Source organism: Neomonachus schauinslandi, chromosome 5 (assembly GCF_002201575.2).
Source record: "Neomonachus schauinslandi chromosome 5, ASM220157v2, whole genome shotgun sequence".
NCBI lineage: Eukaryota > Metazoa > Chordata > Mammalia > Carnivora > Phocidae > Neomonachus > Neomonachus schauinslandi.
The window spans coordinates 91,851,630-91,876,648 of record NC_058407.1 but is presented as its reverse complement, the minus strand read 5'-3'; the positions used below and the strand labels follow the sequence as shown (position 1 = coordinate 91,876,648).

Here is a 25,019-nt window from a genome sequence, read left to right as displayed (position 1 = left end):
GCTTGCCTAGCAAGGACATCTACTCATTGGCTTGAGTTTAACTCAAAGAAGGGAAGTAAACGTCCCAGACACAGCCTAGATGGGACACAGATGTGAGAAAAACATCATGACTTCAGAATTTTCAGGGCATCATCAGTTGCTTAGGTTAAGGGAGAATGGAGAGAGAGACAAAGAGGGAAGTTAGGCAACTTGATTATCACTTTTCTTTCCCTAAGAATCCTGATTAAAATTCAGTCACAGAAGGCTTCCCAGCAAGTTCCAGTATATTCCATCCTATGGAGTGCATCCCATAGGAGATCTGGACAGTGGTTACTCGGAAAAAGGTGATGTAAAAATATGGACAATATTAACGCTCCCTCAATGTTACTTAGTTGGAGTAATACAAGTCTCTGAAATAATGTGTCACATTAGATTTCATTTGCAACAGAAGCCCACAGTTACAAAATTTCAGTAGGGAGGAGAAAAAGCAGACAGAATAAAACTAAGTAGAGTCATGAATCAAAGACTGTGTGTATGGTTTATGTTTTTTGGACCCAATAAGGGTAAGTAAAAAGTAGAAAAGCATTCTCTTTTTTATGCGTGTAACTAACATAGTAAAAGGACTACCAGCCATAGCTCAAGGTGAAAGCTTCCTCTAAAACCAAAAGCAACCAAAATAAAACCACAGGAATGATAATCAATAATTAAATGCATTTTGCAGCATAAAACATTTCCCTCAGAAAGTTGATTAAAAAAAAAAAATTTAAAAAGCTCCTGTTTTTAGAGTTAAAGCTTTTTAATCTCTGGCACATAACAATAATTGAAAGAATTCTGCGAAATTACACAAAAGTATTTGGTGGATTTGAATTAATGGGCCAAGCAAGCTTTTTTTCCTTGGCTTCTCTGTCAAATGAATCATAGATCGAGTCTTTGGTTATAGTTTTGGCCGTGGGAGGAATTTCTGAAATGCCAACGTAGTTTTTTTTGGCCATCCTTGAACTGGTTGTGATAGTATACGCATTGCTTCGGTAACATTTCATTGAGGACATGCAAAAAGTCTCTTTCATTCCTCTCCTGAAATTGGCATTATAGATGGAATACAGCGTAGGTTTAGAGGCCGAAGAACTAAAGGATATCCACGTGATAGCTGTGAAAACAAGGGAACTTTTCTTAGAGTCTCGTTCATGGGGGTGCCACAGCTGAGCCACATGGAAAGGCAGCCAGGAGAGGAAAAACAACAGATTTAAAATGAGGAACATCTTGATCGTTTTCACTTTTGTCCTTGGGACAATGTTCGTGGTCCTCCTCACTGTTCGGCCATCAGTGCCTATTCTCCAAATGTACTTCACGACCTTCTGGTAAAACAAGATGATGAGGACAGATGGCATGACGAAGCTCATCAAGAAATGGATGATGGTATAGGCGGTTCCTTCCCAGGAGGAAGGGAAGAAATAGTTGCAGTGATTGTCCCAGCTGGAGCCAAAGAAAAAGAACACGGGGGCCACAAAGGCGGCATTGAAGATCCACGAAGCCGCGATCATTTTCTTGGCTTTTTCTCGGGACACCTTGAAGCTCAGAGGATAGACAATGGTGTAAAACCGGTCTATGCAGATGGAGAGGAGAACATAGATCTGGACACCGGGGGTGAGATACTGGAAATAGCGCACAACCTTGCACATCACGCTGCCCAGCGTCCACCTGCCAGTGGCGAACTGAAGCAGGACGAAAGGCGTGCTGGCCACGCTGACGAGAAGGTCAGCACATGCCATGGAGACCACAAAGTAGTTGGTGGTGGACTGAGTTCTCCTACTCCGGTGGATGACCAAACAAACCAGGGAATTGCCAAAGACAGAAAACAACCACAGGGCCCCAAAGAAAATGCTGGCTGTGGCCACTTCGCCGGGTTTCAGCCCAGGCTGCAGGTCTGTTGTGTTGCTCCTCCAGCCGCGCTCCTCGTGGAACGCCGTCCGCTCGTGGCGTGGCAGGGCGGAGGCTGTTTCCGCACAGCTGTGGTTTTGCAGGGGCACCAGCAGCGTGGGAATAACCAAGGGCGGCTTGCCGTTATCCATTCTGTGAGCGAAAACCATACTCACTTGTTTCCTTTCAGTTCTGGATAAGAAAAGAAGAAGGAGGCCTCCTGTTAAAAAGGTGTCATAAAGAGCGACTCCTAAGGCTAACGATCTTATCTGACACTTAGATGGGTTGTCATTCGCCAGGAAGGAGGACTTGAGCCTTGGCAGGACAACTGGACTCCTATCCAGAAACAGCCCTGGCTCCGTCTCTCTTTCGTTTCAGGAGCTGTTTTAGCTGATCCCAGCTCAAGCTCTCTCTGGCCTCCCCTTCTCTTGACCTTTCGTCAAGTGAGGTGGACTCCAAGCCCCACCCCTGAACATCCCCTTGGCGCCCTCACTCACTGGGGACCACAAAGGGTGAGGGTGCTCGGATCTGGCTCACGGTGAGGGCACCACCCCGCAAATGAAGAGCCAGTGGAATGCGGGGCCAGTAGGTGAGAAGTTCCTAAATGTCATAACACTAAAGCAGTGAGGCTGTGAGTGGAAGATGTAGGCAGATGGAAACACACAGATGTCAGCTATGGAAATAGCTCCTGGGAATCTGCAGTCAGACTGGCTGGCTCCTGCAAGTGGCCCCATTCTTCCTTCTGCAGAGTTTCTAGTACAGAAGCATTAGGGAAGTACACGGAGCCACTGTATGTAACACTTAGAAGAGCCAGAAGATCACCTAACTAAATGACATCTGAGAACGGCTCGCTTTTTTCCCAAAGATGATGTGCTTCATGTTCTAATAGCTTTGCCACGTATCCAGGACATATCTTGATGCCCTTCTGCTGTTACTGTTTCACAAAAGGACATATTGACAGGAGAACATACAAGACGTCCTCTAAAGAATGTACCCAGGTTACTGGAAAGCTTATGGCCTCTGCATGATTAAAAGCAACCAACTATTAACTGTTACTCAGCAGCTTTTTAAAAGCTTATGATCCTTAGATATAGAAGAATATTATAAAGTTTAGCCTTTTTTTTAATTTTGGGGGGAACTATTTGGTGAGGAAAAAAGTTATCTTTTTTAATAGGTAAAACGATTATATAATTGTGGGCTATTCAGTTAAAATTGGGGTGACTTGGGTTGCAGTTGGATTATTAAGGTCTAATTTGATCTGAATCTATGAAGCAGAAAAGAGAAAGCACAGCACCTAAATCCAAAATAACCAGAGGGTGCCTGGGTGGCTCAGTCATTAAGCGTCTGCCTTCGGCTCGGGTCATGATCCCAGGGTCCTGGGATCGAGGCCCGCGTCGGGCTCCCTGCTTGGCGGGGAGCCTGCTTCTCCCCCTCCCTCTGCTTCTCCCCCTGCTCATGCTCTCTCTCTCTTTCTGTATCTCTGTGTCTCGAATGAATAAATAAAAATTAAAAAAAAAAACATTAAAAAAAAAAATAACCAGAGCAATTCCATGTGGGCTGTGGACAAGGGGAGGGCACTCCAGCAGCAGGCTCCAGCAGGGCCCAGTGTCCCCCACGGTGGGCTCCTATGACTAGCCTCACAAAGAAACGTTCCTGAAGTTTTAGAGGTTGGATTAAAGAACAGGTTTTTTGTTTGTTTGTTTTTTAAGATTTCATTTTTTTAAGTAATCTCTACACCCAACATGCGGCTCAAACTTAAAACCCCGAGATCAAGAGATGCATGGTCCACCGCTGAGCCAGCCAGCTGCCCTAAGGACAGCTCTTAATGAAAGAACGTTCTTAATGGCCCGCATTTCCTTGAAGGACTTTTGCGCTAATTTGTGGCAGGGAGAAGAGTGTTAATATATACTGTCCTCGCCAAGAAACCACATTCAACAAAAATCTGGAGCTCAGGGCAATAATGTAGTAAATGCCAGTCCCGTATTATCTTCAGGCTTTTTTTGTCCATGAGGCAGCCCTACTTGATTTCTCAAAAGAAATGTCGTAATTAGGCATTTGACTACTAGAAGACCTTTAAGCATGGATGGCTGGTTGATAGTCAGTTGTAAGAAGAGCAACCATACTTCCATATAAAAAAATCAGGATACGCAGCCTGAAAACAGAACATAAGATCTAAAATTAGCATTGTCCTAGAAAATCTGGAACGCATGACCCTTCTACTTCTAAAATTGAAATTATCTCTTCACCTTCGTATGTGTAAAACCTACAAAATGCCCCCAATTTTTTTTTAAGGTTTAAACTTTAGGGGTGCCTGGCTGGCTCAGTCAGTGGAGCATGTGACTTGACCTCAGGGTTATGGGTTCCGAGCCCCACGTTGGGTATAGAGATTACTTACAAACAAAATCAATAAAATAAAATAAAATAAAATAAAATATTTAAAGTTTAAAGCAGATGAGCAATTTTCCCAGGCAGGAGGAGCTGTTCTAAACTTTTTGGGGATGCCTGTGGCCTAAATAAAACAGAAGTTGGTGGCACAGGCACGATGCTGCAGTCAATACACATATTCTGAAACCTGTGAACTTACTTTTGTTTCTCTCTTCCTCTCCTAGCAAAACCCTGCACGTGAAACTCAAGTTCACCACCACAACTAAGGCACCGTGAGGCCTCCCATCTGCCATCATTTCCTCCAGCTGCATGTCACCAGTGAGTTCGTCTGCCCACTCCTCTAGCCCCACCACTGGGAAGCAGAGGATCCCACTCCTCAGAAACTGGACAAGGGAGCCTTGAGGAGCTCCTGAGTCCAGGTCTCCCCTGATGATGGCACGGCTGTTCTGACTCTACCTAAAACTGCTGCAGCCCTGTTTTTTCATTCAGTAAACCAAGACACTATGCTAGGTACTAGGGAAACAAAGATTAGTAAGGCCCAGAAGAGGGCAAATGTATAAACAAGCTGCCTGACCATATTATAACTAAATTCTGTAATAATTATAACTGATGCTAACAAGACAAGGAGCTAAGTGGCAGAGAAAAACGAGGATCCAATTTTGTATGGGACAGGAGAAGAAAAGGGAAGATTTCACAAAGGAGGTGAGGTCTGAGTTGGGGACGTGGAGACTAGAACTTCTTCAGGAAGACAAGGGAGTGAAAAAAACATTCCAAGGGAGAGACAGAGCACGTGGAATGGTGGGGGGGGGGTCATCTTTTCTGGGTTGATCATTTTGGGGCCCTTTTCCTTTCAGAGACGACATTTTCTGCAAACCACACCCCCCAGAGTTTATCGTTTCTAAATGCCCTACAATCAGACTGACCTAACTTTTCCCCAAGGTTACAATGAGAGGTCACATTTTCTGCATTCATGGGCTGCGATGTGGTCAGACAGTGGATGAGAATACTGACATATCCAGAATGGCTGCAGTATCCTTGTTCACACAGCACTTTTACAGCATTTTCCAAGTGTGTTTTGCTTTATAGCAACGGTTCTCTAGCTTAGCAACGCATTGGACTCTTCCAGGGAGCTTTAAAAAAATACCCCTGCCCTGTTCCTACCCCCAAAGATTCTAACTTAATTGGTCTGGAGGGCAGCCTGGGCAGTGGGAAATTTCAGGGTTCCCCAGGTGATCCTAATGGGCAGCCGAGATCAGGAATCCCTGCTTTAGAACTGTTCCCATGTTTCTGTCTTCCCCCACCAAGCTGGGGGCTCCCAGGGGAAGAATGTTATTCTTTTTCTTTACATTAATAATTGTTTATTAAGTATTTACTGAATGGAATCTGTAAGGACAGAGAACTGAAATGCATGACTCCTGCTCTAGGGGGCTCTGCTAGGAGAATTCAACCAGAGACGGAGAGTGATTGTGTCTTCTCCTGAGCTGAAACACTGGTGACCATGGAGACGGGGAAAACAGACTCCTGAGCAGAGCAGGGCAGGCGAAATTGAAGTCACCCTGGACTACTGCTACCTGCAGCAGAATTCTCATTGAGGGGAGAGTGAAGTAATCACTCTCTTCCACTTTAAACTTCTGCAATCCCCACTCCGGAAAAAAATTAGTTTGCCATATTATAAGTAAGTTCTAGGGTCCCAAAGTAAAATTTCAAAAAGGTCTCCCCTACTCCATTAAGTTGGAAATAAATCCCTCTTCAGGGGAGAGTTTCTGAAATACAAGGGCTGCTTAACTAATCATGTCTGGGTCATCCATATGCAGTAATATTAACAGCAAGAAAGAGAGTATCTTTTTTTTTTTTGAAAGAGAGTATCTTAAGCAGACTCCACACCCAGCATGGAGTTGATCCCTAGACCCTGAGATCATGACCTGAGCCAAAATCAAGCCTCAGACGCTTAACCAACTAAGCCACTCAGGCACCCCAAGAATCATGATCTTAGCTTTTTGAAAATCACGCTGAGAGGTGGATGAATGTATGAATGATGAGAAACACAAGAAAGGACCACAAGGAGGCACAGAGGGGCTCAGCTGACAAACTCTGTGTAGTCACAGGTCTGCCAGGGGCGATTCCTGGCCAAGCACATCAACTTCTGCTTAGGCTTGTTCTCAAGTCCAAGAACCCTAACAACTGATTTCTTTTCCCTCATGAAATTATAAAGATTCACAGACATTCTCACAACATAGGAGGACCATTTTTATTTCTGACATTTGTTCAAAAATTTAATGTCAAACTAGAATTTTTAGAATGTTGAATTTTTACATGATTTGGTTGGAAAAAAAAAAAAACTAACATTTTCTGTAGAATGGTAAGCATCTGCTGGACCGAAGCCAACACATAAGATAAGGCTGTTTATTAATGAGCAATAAGATTAATTATGAGGACAGCAGTTATAACATTAATACTACGGAGAGTTGATAGATATTTTGTGCTTATCATGTGTCAGGTACCTTTGAGGTAGGTAATATTATTAGCTCTATTTCACAGATGGGAAAAACTGAAGTTCCTCCCCAAGATCAAAGTTATAAACGAGTCACCACAGGATTGCCTCATTCCAAAGCCCATGCTCTTAACCACCCCTGGGGCTTCATGCCTGGGGAGGCCACAAAAGGCGGGATCTGAATTCAGAGGGTCAAACTGGCTGTACACAGATAGGTTTTTCTTGACTCCTCAATCAAACAGAGGAATGTAAAATTATTCTGCCACAGCCTCTTGCCTACCCACAGATACATCTGTTCAATATGCTAGCTCAGAAATATGTGACATAGTGAACATTTGGGGGGAAAAAAAAATCACTCCCACCACATACTGCACGGAGGCTTGGCATCAAAAGTGCAGTAGACATGTTGGTCTGGAAATACAGCCTTTCTTCAGAATAGAGAGTATGAAACTACTGGAAATCCATTATGACAGATGATGAACTGTTGTAGCCTTTAAACACAGGATGAAAGCAGAACTCTAAACCACTGTGAACTGAAGTGAGAAGTCTGATCAGTGGTATTAGCCCAGGTAAGAAATTGTCTCCTTTAAATTTTAATTGTTGTAACTTAGAGAACGTGGTGGTGGAGATTTTCTCTTAAACCTTTCATGGTGATGTACACTTTGTGTATACGTGAAAATAAGAAATGCCCAGAACAGGGGTGGGTGACTGGCTTGCCTAAGCTGCCCAGAACGAGCTGTGCACATTTCTTCCAACTCCAAGTTCAATGACATCATGTTGGCATAAATCAGCCACAGGAGGAACAGTCACACCATGGAAATGGACAAACACCACAAATGAGGTTTTTTGCCCCCTGTGCAGCCAGTTGTCCCACATTTACCAGCCTACCAACTTCCAGTAGAACACCGTTTACAGGGTGACATCTCCCGAAGCCCTGAATTTACAAATGGCGAAGGAGGCCACAGAAGGCGTCAGAAGCTTCCCGAGTGGCTCTCTTGCTATCTGGCCCTGAGCTTTGGCTCTGGTGTGCACACTGAGCTAAGTGCTTCATGACTTTGGTGGGGGCATAGGAAAACCAGGGAGGATAAGACACCATTCTCACAACGTGCTACCCAGGTACGGCCGCCAGATGAAATACAGGATGCCTGGTTCAACGACATTTTCAATGACATTTTCTTAGCATAGATATGGCCCAAACAATATTCAACTGGTGTCCTCTATTACTATTAGCTAAATCTGGCAAACTTACACCCAGAATGGAATCCTGTGCTGAAAAACATCTATTTATCATCTCACAATACAGGGATATTGCAAAGTGGATATGTATGCAGGCTATGAGGTCAGGCAGCTGAAGTGCGAATCCCACCTCTGTCACACACTAACTAGTTGTGTCACCCAGACACATTATCTAACCCTCTTGAGCTCCAGTTTTCTTACCTGTAAAATGAGGATAATTAGCCCCTATCTCACTTGATTACTGTGAAAGTTAAATGAGATAATACATGCACAGGAGTTAGAGTTAACACAAGTCAATCTGCCTGGTATGAGGAAAATACTCAGTAAATGTTATCCCTGTATGGTTCTATAAACTATCTAACACGGTGTCTAGCACATAGCAAGTGCTTAAACAATTAGCACTCTTGGGAGTACCTGGGTAGCTCAAGTTGGTTAAGCGCCCAACTTTGGCTTATGGCATGATCTCAGTGTCCTGGGATCCAGGCCTGTGTCGGACTCTGCACTCAGTGGGGAGTCTGCTTGGAACTCTCCCTCTCCTTCTAACCCTCACCCCGCTCCTGCTCGCTCACTCGCGCGCTCTCTCAAAACCTTTTTAAAAAAATTAGCACTCTTATGGAGGTTCCTCAGAAAGTTAAAAACAGACCTCATGATCCAGCAATTGCACTTTTGGTATTTACCCAAAGAATAAAAAAAATACTGATTCAAAGGGAAACATACACCCCGATATTTATAGCAGCACTATCACCAATAACCAACTTATGGAAACAGCCCAAGTCCATCGACTGATCAATGGATAAATAGATGTGGTGTGTGTATGTGTGTGTGTATGTATGTATGTATGTGGAATATTACTCAGCCATAAAAAAGAATGGAATTTTGCTATTTGCAATGACATGGATGGAGTTAGTATTATGCTAAGCGAAAGAAGTCAGTCAGAGAAAGACAAATACCATAAAATTTTACTTATATTAAAAATTTAAGAAACAAAGGAGCACAGGGAAAAAAGAGAGAGAGGGGAGCGCCTGGGTGGCTCAGTCGTTAAGCGTCTGCCTTCGGCTCAGGTCATGATCCCAGGGTCCTGGGATCGAGCCCCGCATTCGGCTCTCTGCTCAGCAGGAAGCCTGCTTCTCCCTCTCCCACTCCCCCTGCTTGTGTTCCCTCTCTCACTGTGTCTCTCTCTGTCAAATAAATAAATAAAATCTAAAAAAAAAAAAGAGAGAGAGAGAGAGAGAGACAAACCAGAAACAAACTCTTAACTATAGAGAATAAACTGATAGTTACCACAGGGGAGCGGATAGGAGGGTGGGTTAAATAGGTGATGCGGATTAAGGTGTGCACTTGTGATGAGTACCAGATGATGTATGGAAGTGCTGAATCACTGTATTGTACACCTGAAACTAACATTATACTGTATGTTAACTGGAATTTAAATGAAAACTTATTTAAAAATTTTAAAAATTAGCACTCTTCCTATTGTTAGCCCATTAAGTCTTAAAAGCCACATGACAAGCAAATTTTAGTAACCACATCACACATCACATACTATAGAGTGATAATACTAACATTAGTCACATAATTTAGCTGTGTTAAGAGTGAGTGGCTTTTGGGGAGGAGCCTAGGTGCCTAATCATCATTCACATTGTTGGTTTTAAGGGGAAAATCACTGAAATCCCAATAAATCAACACAACCTTTCTCCAAGTTGGGCATGATTTTTTTAGTGACATATTAACCCATAAAACTTTTTTCTATACCCTAAACCAAAACATGTAATACAATGAATTGAATATTTCTCAAAAGCATCTAAAATCCACTCTGCTAAATTACTTCCATTAGGTAATTTTGAATACTTGCAAAAGAACCTCATATTTCCACTGAAAAGAACTTCCCCTCCACCATCTGAGACTCCTAGTATCACAGGCTTATAAGCCTAGAATTTTCTTGAATGCCATTTTCCCCTGTCCTGCTATATATTATATATTATATAATATATACAAGTATTCCTCCATAATATTCCAGCTCTGTGCCTTTCAATCTGTTTCCCGACTGGGATCAAGCTTAGTTTCCTAAGATCAGACTGGGCACACCATCTTTGTATTTGGATACTGGTTGTCCAAGGAACTAGATTACTCTTCTACCACCTTTATCTTTCTTTGTCCTTCATGCGAATTTTAAAATATCAGTAATAAAGAGTCAGCATCATAGCAGTGATTTCTGGAAGTGAGGAAGGCTTCTATCCCAACTTCTCTTACCACTAGGGCATAATTCTTTTAAAGTCAAGGCCCCTATTAAAATGTAAATGCTTCTTTTTTTCTAAAAACTATTTTTAAGATTTTATTTATTCATTTGAGAGAGAGAGAGAACGAGTGGGGGGAAGGGGCAGAGGGAGAGGCAGCAGACTCCCTACTGAGCAGGGAGCTCAACGCAGGACTTGATCCCAGGTCCTGGGATCATGACTTGAGCTGAAGGCAGACACTTAACCGACGGAGCCATCCAGGCGCCCCAGAATGTAAATGCTTCTTAAAGAGTACATATTTTTACATATTATCAGTAGAATGGTGATCTCTGAGATCTATGGTCTTAGTGGAAATGAAAACAGAAGAGATGCTGAAACAAAAGCCTTGAGGACAGTCAGCATCTGGGAGAATGGGGATGGGGTGCCATTATGGAAGGGAGCAGGTGAAGGGTGAAAGACTGATGAAGAAGCACCTACTTGACGGTTCTGTGTAGGGATGGCTAGCATTGGAATAAATGTCGCACCCAAAAAGAATGTAACAGAAAGGAGCCCAAGCTTTACCCCACATGGTTTCTGTTGGCCGCAAGCTGCAGTCCTCCCAAAATTCTTTACAAACAGTGTTGCAGGAGAAAATGTTAGGTCATATTGGCACCCCACTGTGGGTAAGTATAAAGGACACTGGCCAATATTTCTCACCCTACTGCCACTTAGTAGAGTCCTGCGTAGGAGGGATGCAGCTCCAGATTTAATAATACTGAACTTCTCCCTCTCTCTACTGTTCATGCAAAATCTGTAAAGTCAGATAAAATGGGGGGAAAAAGGAGAAATAAACACCAAGAAACTTCACCCTAAGAAATGACTATGTTGGGGCGCCTGGGTGGCTCAGTTGGTTAAGCGACTGCCTTCGGCTCAGGTCATGATCCTGGAGTCCCAGGATCGAGTCCCGCATCGGGCTCCCTGCTCGGCAGGGAGTCTGCTTCTCCCTCTGACCCTCCTCCCTCTCATGCTGTCTCTCATTCTCTCTGTCTCAAATAAATAAATAAAATCTTTAAAAAAAAAAAAAAAAAAGAAATGACTATGTTGTTACGATGGTATATGTAAAATCATCTTCTATTATACATTTACCCAATAGTCTTTTCATACATAGTATGAACCAGGATTGTGCTAACTGCTGGAAGTACAGAAGTTAACTAGATAGACAAGGTCCCTGCTTTTGTGGAGCTTATCTCTAGGGGGGAAAACAAATAACAGCAAAACAAATACATACATAGTAAAGAAATGGCTGGCGCTATGGAGAAAAACAAAGCAGAATGAGGGGCCAAGGGTCCACGGGAAATGGAAGGACAGGTGACTGGATGGTCACCTAATGGCCATTCCCAACTTCTCCCTTGCCTTCCTCTATCAAGAGGCTGAAAAAGCAAGATAACCACTTTCCGCTATCCCTTGCAGCTAGGGATGGTCACATGAACATCATCTGCTTCTGGCAAGATAAGAGGAAATCTCTAGGAGGGTGTTGGGAAGCTCTTGGAAAAATGTTTCTTTCTTGGTAAGAGGAAAGAGGCATGCAGAGAGGGTTCTCTTTTGTGGGCCTGGCTGCCCCTTGCTTCTCCTTTGTAAACTGTCATGTGAAGATGTCAGGGCACTGGGTGGTATCTTGTGAAGTCAGGGGAAGTCCAGAGACTCACAAAGATACTACCCAGTGTCCTGACACTGTGGTGCTGCTAGAATAGCCATCACTAGACTTATTAAATAAGCAATATGTTATGGCTTTAAGTCCCTTTCAGTTTCTGTTATTTGCCTCTAAAATCATCCTGACTGACACAGGGTCTTATTTCAGATGGACTGGCCAGAGAAAGGTTCTCTGAGGAAGTAATACTAGAGCGGAAACCCCAGTGATGGGAAGCCAGCCATGTGAAAATCAGAAGAGCATTCTGGGCAGAAGCAATGTGTGCAAAGATCCTGGGGCAGGAATAAACTTGTTATGTAGCTGGAGCAGATGAATGTGGAAGAAAATGGCGCCTGATATAATCAGAAAGGTGGGCAGGGGATTGGATCACACGGCATTGGAGGGCACAGGTACTAGTCCTACCGCAGTGAAATCCAGTGCAGGTTTTATTCAAAGGAGTGATAGGAGTATGACCTGATTTATGTTTTAAAAATACAACTTTAATTGCTGCGTAGGTGGCTGAGAGAAGTGGGGGGCACCAGTTAAGAGGTTATTACAATAACCTAAATAAGTGATAATGATGGCTGATAGCTAGTAGCCATGTAGGTGGAGAAAAGTAGATGGATACTGAAAACATTTTGGGGACAGCCAACAACATCTGCTGATGTGTGACAGGGTTTGGGGATAGGAATGACTCCCTAGGTTTGAGGATCTGAGATGCGGGGAGAAAAGTTTGGGGAGCTGGAAATCAATAATTTTATTTTGGGTGAGTTGCATTCTTACTGGATCCCAAGTAGAGATACCCAGTTGGCAGATGAATATTAAAGTTTGGAGAAACGTCTATTCAGATTCTTTGCCTGTTTTCATTAATTCATTTTTCTGTAAACACATTTTAAGATCATACCCTTTGCCAGAATGTACTGTGCTAAGAACCATGTATACAATGGCCAATAAAACTGTGTCCTTACCTTCATGAAGATCACGGTCTAATTATGACTGTGTTGCGGAGGGATGCGGAGAAGAGTAATAAGTAAAAATAAAGACAGTAAGTTGTAATGAGTTCTGTGAAAGAAAAGAGCAGAGCGTGGCAGGAGGGCCCGCTTTGGGGCTGGGTGGCCGGGGAAGCAATGAAAGCAGCAGGAACCAAGACAGAGAAGAACAGGACCGTCTATGGTAGACTCCCTAGGACTCCTGCTGCAGACAGCTGACAGGACAAGGAAATCAAGTCACCAAGCTGCCTTGGATACCAGCCACCTTTCAGATCCTGAGAAATGTTTCAGGCTCCTTGGGGCCTGGCCTTAGTACTTGTGATAGGCAGTTTCCCTTGAGGCAACTCAGATTTCTCTGCAGTCCAAAGAACCTACCACACAGTGGGGGGCGGAGGGGGAAGAGATAAAAAGGGGTAAGCGGGGCCTGGAGGGACAAAATGCCTCTGGGAACTTCCCTGCACTCTTGTACCAGATGGGTTCCCCAATTCTCCCACACTATGTCCCCAATAGGTCATTTAGGCAGGAAGCAAAGAATGCCTTCATTTCTGCTTAGAGGAGGAAGGAAGCAGGGTAAAAGGAGGAGGCCTGACTCCCTCTCCTGCAGGTCACTGCTCCATGGAGTCAGTGCTGTCCACTGATAACTGCAACTGGAAGACTCCACCACATTGTACAGAGGCAAGACAAGTCCCTGCGGGTACTGATTTGTGCTGTGCTCCTCGCTGAGATTTTCCTATTCCCTTCTGAGAATGAATCCAGACCCTAAATGCTGCCTTGTCTTGGAGGAGAGTCGTATTGCTGGGCCCTGAGACAACCCTGCTTCCTTGGCTTTCGTTTGTTATAGGCTGAGTTCTCTGAGAGGACTTCTACAGAGCGTAGGAGGGAGAAACAAGGATGTCTGAACCAGGATGTGGCTATGGCCCTTGGAGCCATGCAAAAGGCAGGCCTGGATGGTCAGAAGAGATCTTTTTGGGGATGACGAAAACGTTCTGAAATTCGATTATGGTGACGGTTGTGCCACTCTGTAAATATTAACACAAATCACCGCCTTGTAACTTAATATGAGTGGGTGCTATGCTATACGAATAGAGCTGTTTAAAAAAAAAAAAATTAAAGAAAAAGATAAGCCTGGGACCCTTGCCTCACTTCCCCACTGCACTCCAGGTAAGTGACAAGTGGTAATGGAGGAGTACAGCTAGGGGGCTGGATCCAAGGCCGGACTTAGAAGTACAGTCTGCCGCCCCAGCGGGGTACCAAAGCCACAGATCTCCCAGCTTTCAAGGACACACACCAGCTCAATCACATGTCTGCTATGACCAGAGGGGATCCAAGGCTAGAGGGACCACCCGTACATTTTGCTGGGTTTACAAGCCCCAGGACCTAGAAAGAGGAAGAGAGTCCCAGTAATGTTTGTCACTGACTTTCCCATTAGCCTGGTAGGATGGAGTCTTGCAGAATGGCCCCCTAAGGATGTCCATGCCACACAGCAAAAGGGACTCTGCATATACAATTAAGGTTATGAAACTTAAAATGGGAAGATTATGCTGGATTATCCAGGTGGGCACAAACTAATGAGCCCTTAAAAACAGAGGATCCTCTCTGGTTAGAAGCAGAAAGATGAGGAAAAAGAAGTCAGACAATGATTCCAAGCATGAGAAGGAGCTGGCTCTGCGATACAGGGGCTCCCATGCAAGAACCAGGGAGAGGCCACTAGGAGTTACGGATGGCCTCCAGCTGACAGCCATCAAGAAAATGTGACCTTAGTCCTACAACCACAAGCCACTGGATTTTGCCAACCACTGCAAAGAGCCTGGAAGGGGAATCATCCTCTCAAAAGGAACACAGTGGGGCGCCTGGGTGGCTCAGTTGTTAGGCGTCTGCCTTCAGCTCAGGTCCTGATCCCAGGGTCCTGGGATCGAGCCCCGCGTCGGGCTCCCTGCTCAGCGGAGAGCCTGCTTCCCCCTCTCCCACTCCCCCTGCTTGTGTTCCCTCTCTCGCTGTGTCTCTGTCAAATAAATAATAAAATCTTTTTTTTTTTTAAAGATTTTATTTATTTATTTGACAGAGAGATAGACAGAAGAGCACAAGCAGAGGGAGTGGCAGAGGGAGAGGGAGAAGCAGGCTCTGCACTGAGCAGGGAACCCGATGCGGGACTCGATCCCGGGACTCCAGGATCATGACCTGAGCTGAAGGCAGACGCTTAACCATCTGAGCCACCCAGGCGCCCCATAAATAATAAAATCTTAAAAAAAAAAAAAAAAAAGGAACACAGTTCTGCCAACACCTTGATTTCAGCCTTATGAGCCTCAAAGCAGAGAAACCAGCCAACCCACCCAGACTTCTGACCTGCAGAACTGTGACATAAGAAACAGCTGTTATCTTAAGCCACTAAATTTGTGCTCATGTGTTCTGCAGTAATAAAAACTAATTCAATATAGCCATTTCTTAGATAATTCAGTGTGAACATTAAAATTCATACCAGCCATTCTATCACTTTCCACTACCCCATCAGCATCTAGAGAGTATCAGAAACCTTGAGAAGCTTGAATAGTATAGTGCTTTCTGGTTCACCTGAGACATGGGACTGGGGGCTAAGAAACCTGGGCTCTAATTCTGAATATAAGCACTGAACAGCAAGACAAGAGACACAAGGTCTTATTTCTAAGGACCTTAAGTAAATCAACCTCTCAGAATCTCCGTTTCCATGGCTATAATATAAATGAGTTGATCTAGATGATTTTTGAGGTCCTTTTAGCATTATGAACTAAAACTGATAGGTAGACATTGTGATGAGAGCACACATTTGTTTAATTTATAACTCACCACTTTCACCTGGCAGAACTCACCCCAAGAGTGCATCTTGATGGGAGGAGAGGGAAACTGGTTAGGGCTGCTGGGGCTTCTCTGAGCTTCTGATATCCAAGATCAAGAGTATGGGTCTCCAAAGGAGGGATAAATTTTCTTTCCCTAGAGGCCAGCTAAGCACCCCTGTCCCAATAATTATCTTTGAAGGGCCAACAATTTCTTACTGAAGATTCCCTGCAAGAAGTTGTCTGGTCAAAGAGGACTTCCAGCTGTGTCTGTCTGCCTTTCTATCTACTACCAAGCTTCTCAGAGGGGAGAGACACTTACTAGAACCCCTGGCTGTCCTCTACCAATTTCCTACACCTCTCTTCTCAGTATGGAGGCTTTCAAATTCTGAAGGAAACAGTTTGGCCAAGGGATCTGCACCTCCCCTAATTCAATTTACTTCATTTTTTGAATAGCTGCTGTGTGCTCGCTGAGCCTAAAGTAGAGGCAAACAGTTGTTCTGGAGATAAGCATTCAGTTTCATTTTCAAGCTTGTATTTCAGTATCAACATCTCTAGTTGTGCAACTTAAATAGGAAAGAAGTGAGGAGGCAAAGACCAGATGCATCACACTCAAAGCAAAGAACTACACAGTAGGTGCAATTTACAGCAATTTGAAAAGAAGGTGAACTTTTTGTTAAGCACGGAGTACAAACACTAAACAAAGAGTTACTAAGAACTGTTTTTCAGAAATATATTCTGTCTTACATCAAATTCACAGCAACACTCAAGGTAAATTTTGATCTGCACCACTGTCCTCAATCAGGGTGTTCCAAGAAAGCAAACCTTTAAGTTCATGGAGAAGTTAGATCTGAATTTGCATTCATGTGCATTTTTCATGGACAAATTATGCAATTGTACGTAGTCAGCTGTCATTGAAAATACGTTGAATGTGTATTTGCATGTTTCACATGGTTAATATATATTTTAGTACCGTATATTTTTGGACATCTTTTTTTTTTTTTTAAAGATTTTATTTATTTATTTGACAGAGAAAGCGAGAGAGCACAAGCAGGGAGAACAGTAGAGGGAGAGGGAGAAGCAGGCTCCCCGCCAAGCAGGGAGCCCGATGTGGGGCTCGATCCCAGGACCCTGAGATCATGACCTGAGCCGAAGGCAGACGCTTAACCATCTGAGCCACCCAGGCGCCCCTGGACATCTTTTAAGTTAAAATGATACTGCTGTCATCTCTCAGTGCTTCCTACTTTAATCCCCTCTGCGCATCAGTCATGCAACCCAAATCACCAACACCAGCCATTTTTAGTCTTTCCTCCTCAGAGACAGATGTGACCATGTGTTCATACATGCAACACACTCCTACAGATATATTCAGAATTATGTGCAACTTTAGGAGCTTGATCTGTAACTCCAACAGAGTCCTCAACCTAAGAAATCATGTGGAGAAGAAAATTATTATGTAGACATCCTTAACTTTATTCTAATTAATTAAAAAATATATCACTAGCAAATCTTGGTATTTGATTTATTAGCACGCAATAATTTGCAAAAGACATCCTTTGTTTGGGACATATTTTGACACCATGGTTGATAAGTGCTGCCCTGCTACACCATAAGCGTACACCTGAAATCTGAATTTTTTAAAAAAGATTTAGTTATATATTTGAGAGAGAGAACATGAGAGAGAGCGACTGAGCTGGGGGAGGGGCAGAGGGAGAGGGAGATCTCAAGCAGACTCCCCACTGAGTACGGAGGCTGAAGCAGGGCTCAATCTCAGGACCCTGAGATCATGACTTGAGCCGAAATCGAGTTAGACACACTTAACCGACTGAGCCATGCTGGTGTCCCTGAAATCTGAATTCTTGAAGGCTAAGGGTGCCTGTCACAGAGAACCGGGGAAAAGACTGTAAGAGAGAGAAATATGGTTATTTTTCCAATTGGGCAACGGTGGGATACTACAAACCTGTTATAAAAGTCTACTAAGGAGCATTTTTCTGGAAGTGACTAATCTCCTACCTATGATCTATAAAGCCGCTGATATTCCAAAAGGTTTCATAGGCTGCAACCAAACTTGAAGGTATGTTTCCTTCTTTAGATGTGGAAGAAAAGAACTCTTAGCAGATTTTAAATATGAAGGGGCTATATAATGCAGTGATTGGGAGCATGGGCTCTTAGAGCTGTGGTTCACAGGTCATTTTGCCTCCCAGGGGACATGTGGCAATGTCTGAAGGCATTCTTGATGTCACACCTGGGGAAGGGGGGTATTACTGACATCCAGTAGGTAGAGGCCAGGGACACTGCTAACCATCTACAATAAAGTGGGACAGTCCCCCGCCACACAGATGTAGCTGGCCCCAAATACCAACAGTGCTAAGGTTGAGAAACCCTGCCGTAAAGCAACCAGCCTGGGTTTCAGATCACTTAATACCTGTGTAGCCTCTCCCTAGTTACTTAACATCTTTGTCCTTATTGTCTTTACCAATGAAATTAGGATAATAATGGTACCCACCTTATTAATTTGTGAGAATAAAGTAAATGACACAAGAAAGGAGCTAAGAACAATGTCTGAGACAAAGCCAGTGCTCAACAAATGTTTCCTTCCGTAATCACTGGATGTACTGAGAAAGACTGAGAAAGAAATATACCAAAATTTTAATAGTGGTTGTTTCTAGGTGGCAAGATCATGACTGGTTTTTATTTTTGTTACACTTCTTGTTTTTATTTATTTATTTATTTATTATTTTTATTTTTTTTTAAAGATTTTATTTATTTATTTGACACAGAGAGAGACAGCGAGAGCAGGAACACAAGCAGGGGGAGTGGGAGAGCGAGAAGCAGGCTTCCTGCCGAGCAGGGAGCCCGATGTGGGACTCGATCCCAGGACCCTGGGATCATGACCTGAGCCGAAGGCAGACGCTTAACGACTGAGCCACCCAGGCGCCCTTGTTTTTCTTTTTTTTTTTTAAGATTTTTATTTATTTGAGAGTGACAGAGCACTCAAGTGAAGAAGGGGGAGATGAAGAGGGAGGGAGAAAGATTGTGAAGCAGACTCCGCACTGAGCACGGAGCCCGGCATGTGGCTCAATCCGACAACCATGAGATCATGACCTGAGCTGAAACCAAGAGTCAGATGCTTAACTGACTGAGCCGCCCAGGTGCCCCTATTTTCCTTACACTTCTATAATTTCTCTTCATTTCCCAAATTTTCTAGAACTGTATTTATATTAACTTAATATCCAAAAACATATTTATTTTTAAAGAATACAGAGGAAAGAACTTTACTTGTGATAGAGCAGAAAGAGCACGGGGAATTCAGATCCTGGCTCTATTTGCTGTGCGGGACTCTGGGCAGGTTGGTTAATGTCGCTGGGCTTCAGTTTCCTGGATCAGAAATGGGGGCTAATAACCTATATCGCAGTCTCTATCAGGATTACACATGACAGACATCCAGTGCCTAGGAAAGTATGCCGAATGAGAGGCTCCCTGAGATGATAGCTTTAAAAGTTTAGCCAAGGGAAAATGACCCCATAAACAGGAAAATATATTCATTATGGTACCCCTCTTTTACTTTTGAAACTGTCCTCTTGGAGAGACCACCTCTCAGCTCATGCCGTTTTTTTGTCCTGGTTCATAAAGGAGAAGTTGCGTCCATACTCTGGTTCTTCTGTCCATTGCTTCCTCCTTCCCTACGTACACATATGCTAGGAAATGATCCAGTCATTGGGCTCGCAGGGCCTGACTCAGGTGGCAGGGTTTACTAGCAGCGGGCAAGTGACTGTGCCTGAAAGGCAGGACCCAGGCCTCACTTTCTCATATCTGTGCCCCATGCTCACTGCCCCCTTCCTATCTCCTCTTTCTTCCCTAGCCTCCAAGTTGAAAGCACACTTGGCAAGGCCTCTCCATAAGGGGATGCCTCTACTTTCTCTCTGTTTGATCTTCTCCCGTTCAGCTGGTTGAGTAGAGCTGGTAGATTTGAGAGATGAGTGGGAAGCCCAGCGAGGCTTCCAGACCCAAGGCTGTAGAGGACACCAGTCCCACTTCTCTGAGAAGCCCTGCAGGAGTGTGGTGGGCATGCAGCGCATGCCTGGCCTTACTGGGCTTCCAGCAGGGCTGTTTCTTTTGCACAACTCACTCAGCAGGTAACACTGGAGGTAAGGAGGATGAGTGGATAGGATTCAAGGACCCACACCTTATCTACAAACCGTATTCTTCCTCTCCTTAGTGACTTAATTAGATGGGAATAATAGAATAGGTTATGTTTGTGAATATCATCGAGAGACGTGACTATTTTATTTTTTTATTTTTATTTTTTAACACAGTCTCTACACCCAATGTGGGGCTCGGATTCATGACCCTGAGATCAAGAGTAGCACGGGAGCTCCAAGAGAGGGGATTATTTTAACCCCAATTAGCCTGCTAACTTGAATTCAAATCCTAAGCAACCTTTCCAGATACCCTGAGACAATCTTTTGCACTCAAGTCCTAGCTGCCATGGTTTGGGAAAGGCAGCCTGGCTCCAATCTACTCTGACACTAACGATCCCAGGGTTCTCTGGGGGGGAGTCCTCTAGTCCTGTGAGCTCTTGGTTCAGCATTCTGAGGACTGGGAGCCACAGCTGATTAGGAGAAGCCTGCCTGGGGCCGGAACTGACCTCAACACGTTCAGTTTCAACCCAAGGTGAACTATTTCAGTGATGGTAGATGGTGCCAGGCAAACACAAGAAGAAAATAAGACTGTTAGGGTGCCTCTATATCTAGATATAAATAAAAATACCAGGAGAACTTCATTCTAAAGATAAATGAAATGTCAGGGGGATTAGTAATCCCCAGGAAAGAATTTATGGATAGTTCCTGGACTCTAGTGTGCTACTGCTCGAGTTAGTCTGACTGGCATGTATAAATTTCAGACATAATTTTGGCTGTTGTCAAGGTCTCTCCCACTACACATGTACTTCTTCACTGTCCTCCCTATAAGTACATGCAGAACAAAACAGACATGGGCCCCCAAACAGGCCCCAGCAGAATGTTTTCAGAGCTTTTGCAAATGGATATCGAGAGCTTACCATACACCAGGCCTGGTGCCAAGTGCTAGAAACCCAATGATGGAAGATATGGTCCCTTCACTCAAGAAGCTCACTTCAGGTGACTGTAATAGTGTAAATGTGGTATTTGTCCCAGGAAAACAGATTTCAGCAGGGATCCAGGGCTTAATATAAAAGACTGAAGTTCAGTATTGTAGGGGACACAACCACTCTTCAAAGTATTCTTCAGTGAAACCCTGAAGGGAAATACCTCATCTAGTAAAGAATTTCACAATTTTAGATTTCTATACCTTTTCTTCCTCCTTATTATCTTTAACCTAGTAATTTCCCTTAGTTTTTCCGTAGCATATAAGATTGAGATCAGTCATCATTTATTGTCAAGAGCCAGAAGGGAAACTCCACAGACCAAAAGGAAGAAATTTTTATATTTCAGAAATTTCTAGAAGTTAAGAAAAAAATTCCTTTTTCCCTTAAAAACCTAATATAATTTGCAAAGAGAGTAATCTATTCCCTTGAAGTATGGTAATATTATTTTAAAGCAACAGATCCAGTCCGTTCGATACCATAGTTTGTATTCATAATTTTAAAAAGTTTTTAATCTATTTATTTTATTTTGAAAACCAAGTAAGTGCTTTTTAAAGATAGTATGTTTAGGCTGGTATTATTACTAAGGTTCAGAGGATGAAAGAATGTTAAGTTCAATTTAAAAAAAAAAATCAACCATGATGTAATTCTAGATTTCTTTTTTGCCTTTGGACATCATTTGGTCACCATAGTAACACAGTATTTTACTACCAGATATCTATACAGCACAAAAGGAAGAGAAGAACAGGCAATTACTTACTGGGTTATTTGGGGGTACAGAAGGTGACTATTGAGATAATTTAAGATTAAATATAGATTCCACTGGGGATCTGTTTCAGCCAGGCAAGCTGATTTGTTCTTCTAGTAGCGTCAGCTGAACAAAATTTGTAGCCAAATCAACTGTTGACATTATTTGAAATAACACAAGCAGGGAAGAAGCACAGGTTAGTAGTTAAAATCATGGACTCTGGGGTCAAGTTTCTTGGGTCCAAATCCTGTTTCTAGTATTTGCTAGCTGTGTGATCTTGGAAATGTTCCCTAACTTCTCTGTGCCTTAGTTTCTTCATTACCAAAATGTGAGTACTATTACCTCCCTCAGAGGGTTATTATAAGTATTAAATGACTATATGTGCTTATAATGACATCTTGCACATAGCAAGACCTTTTTAAGTATTTGTTAAAGATGAAATAAAATTTAAATTTGCTAGCTTCCCTCTTTGTGCTGGGTAGAAATGGTCAAAGATACCAAGATTTGAGTACATGGCAGGTTATTTTAGCCTGGAACTTTGGAAGATTCCTTTGAGAACTTCCTGGGAGCCTTCTTGATAGCTATTCTGTAAGATTTGGAAGTCAGTGGCACTCTACTATCCCAAACAAGAGATGGAAATAATCATGAGCTCTCCTGGTATCAGGAACATCAGAAGGCAGACAACTGCACAGCACAAAGAAACAGCACGCCTGCCCACTCAGGCTCCCTAAGCCACCGCCAATCACCTCTGGGAACATGGGCACACAGAATAAGCAACTGAAAAGGGAGACAAGATTTTATTGCAGTGACAATGAAATTTAGTTGATTTCAGTAATATTATTTGTTTCCTCTTTCCAGGACTCAAAGAAAAAAATCACTGTCATCAATTAGTGCTTTGTTTTATTAATTATCACTGCACACAATTTCCATCAATTTTTCTTCAACAGGCACTTACTCTGGTGAATCATTCATTTTACAGAACTATCTAAGCAGCTTGTCTAGACCTGTAACAAATCTAAAGCCCCCTAACCAAATCTAAGCCAGGACAAAAATCTCCAAATTGCCTGGAAAAAAGAAGGTATTATGTCCTGTAAGCCAAATTTCAGCCGCGATACCACGGGATCCCTAGCACATACCTTCATCTGGACTTGATTTCAGAGATGGTCTCCTTGGGTCTTCTTGGTCAGGAACAGCGCTTGCATAGGAGTTTGGAGAATGCCATACACCACCAGGAAAGCTTGGGAGCACATTCATTTCTGTCCTCTGCCTTCCCCTTGGCTCAGAGCCTGCTTCCTGGTAGGAAGACAAGATGACGCTGTGCTGGTTGACTGTTAAACCATCTTCCCGCCCCCAGCCCACTCTCTTGGTGCCCCTCCCTTCTCCTTTCCAAGGCTCTGGAATGTGTCACATGGGAAATGGATCATGTGGCTCAAGGGGAGAATGTGGCCATCTTCTATCTCCCTTCCCCCACTTTTCCTTTCAGGAGCAAAGCAGCAGAAATCTCTGACCTGATTGGCTCTGACCAAAAATCTCCATATGAAAAGGAGAAAATTCAACCAAACCTCCAGCCTTCTCCACTTTCTTTTTTGTTTTATTTTTCACCTGAACATTTTATTCTGGACATTCAGAGTTGCTTGGTAGGGAGGGGAAGGATATTTTCTTCCCAGCCTCTTTTTTCTTTCTTATCATCAACACCCTAACGTGACAAGGTGCTCCCTCACTCCCCTCTGGAGCCCCCTTAGCACGTCTGAGACAACAGAGTGTTCAGCACCAAGGACAGCATTACACCCCCTTCAAGGGTTCATTAAAGGCATTTGTCTATTTCACTCTCAGGTAAATAAAAATATTTTTAAAATATTTCTCTGAGGCCTTGTGTCTAAATATAAGTCAGGCCATATAATTAGGGCTCTGACTTCCCCTACTATCAACTTATTGTTACCTTATAAACATAAATATAATTTTTATGTTTCATTAAACCCAAAAAGACCATCCCATGCCTACCTCCCTCCCAGTCCCCATTCTACCCCACCATCCCCACCCCTTAGATACGCTCCATGTTTTGGGGGGAGGGGAAATTCTCATAACATAGTTTACTATATGCCCATATATCTATGCTTATGGACAAAACAAAATAAAACACAGAAACACATAGGATTTTTTTGAGTGTGTATGTCAAGATGTCCTTAGCCCCATTCCTAGGCCTCAGGCAGGGTTGAATTAGAGAGGCAGGGAGGGAGCCTGGTAGAAGCTGTTTTGTGCAGGGTCTATCCTGCTTTGCTGACGTCCCTGTTGCCATGGTGCTAGGTAACTGCTGAAGGGGATGATTTCTTTCAGAACCGGTCACCATGGGACCCTGCTGACTAAAGAAAGGGAGAGGGAAAAGGACTGAATTGCTGAGGAGGACTTTCAATTAGCATTTTCAGAGCCAAATTTACCTAATGGGCCCTCTCCTTACTGAATTGTTGCTGACCCTAAATATTAAAAGGATTCTGGAAATTAGTATGGACACTGCGATGGTCACTCCCTCCATATTCCATTGCTTCTTTCCCCTAAAGATCTATTTAGGTGCAACTGAATGAAAATGCCAGCTTCACAGAATGACTGTGGAGTGCCATCCCAGAGGAGGGGGAAAGGACACAGGAGCAGATTTCTCCAACCAAGTCCCAACAGCCTTAACTGGGAGATACTTCAGAACCACACCTGACTGCTGACGCAAGGAACAATTTGCGAATGCTTTACAATGTTATGGGAGAAAGGACAAATATTTTCTAATGTGAGTTGCACAATCATTTTGAATAAAAATAAATTAGACTAGTTTAAGGTCAGTCCTTTAGATAGAATTTGGACTACCCCAAATCAGGAATTTAAGCTAGCTCTACGTTTGTCTCATGAGACTGGCATAGAACTGATTGTTTCTAACTCAGTCCTTACCATGGCAATTCTAAATATTTATTTTTGGAGGCAGAAATACTTTCAATGTGCAGGAATGCAAATTCTGTTTAAAAAAAAAAAAAGAGGTTGCACAGGGGAGCTGGAGTATAATTTCAAGAAATCAAAGTTCCTTCCTGGCTCAACATTCACAGCTTAAGACATAATTACTTCTGGGGCGCCTGGGTGGCTCAGACGTTAAGTGTCTGACTTTGGCTCAGGTCATGATCCCAGGGTCCTGGGATCGAGCCCACATCAGGCTCCCTGCTCGGCGGGAGGCCTGCTTCTCCCTCTCCCACTCCCCCTGCTTGTATTGCCTCTCTCGCTGTGTCTTTCTCTGTCAAATAAATAAATAAAATCTTTAAAAAAAAAAAAAAAGACATAATTACTTCTTTTATTTTAGGAGAAAAGTCAGGTTAATTCCAGTTTTTCTATATAAGACTCACAGAGAATTGCAACTCTGCTAATTCTGATACTTGCTGCTTTCAGAAAATTCATTTATCAGGAAAGCTAGATA

At 43.3% G+C, this 25,019-nt stretch overlaps 1 protein-coding gene across 1 annotated transcript; it reads right to left on the bottom strand.

Annotated features, from left to right (window-relative positions):
* Positions 1–786: 786 nt before the first annotated feature.
* Positions 787–22,788, bottom strand: GPR19 (G protein-coupled receptor 19). The gene is made up of 2 exons (XM_021690675.1): positions 22,711–22,788; positions 787–2,088 (listed from the first exon to the last, which is right to left on the bottom strand). The coding sequence occupies exon 2, from the start codon at positions 2,064–2,066 to the stop codon at positions 819–821; it is 1,248 nt and encodes a 415-aa protein (XP_021546350.1). The 5' UTR covers positions 2,067–2,088; positions 22,711–22,788; the 3' UTR covers positions 787–818.
* Between the last annotated feature and the right edge of the window lie 2,231 nt (positions 22,789–25,019).

Coding starts and splice junctions, on each gene's coding strand:
- GPR19 (XM_021690675.1), bottom strand. CDS start 2,066: ATGGTTTTCGCTCACAGAATGGATAACGGCAAGCCGCCCTTGGTTATT.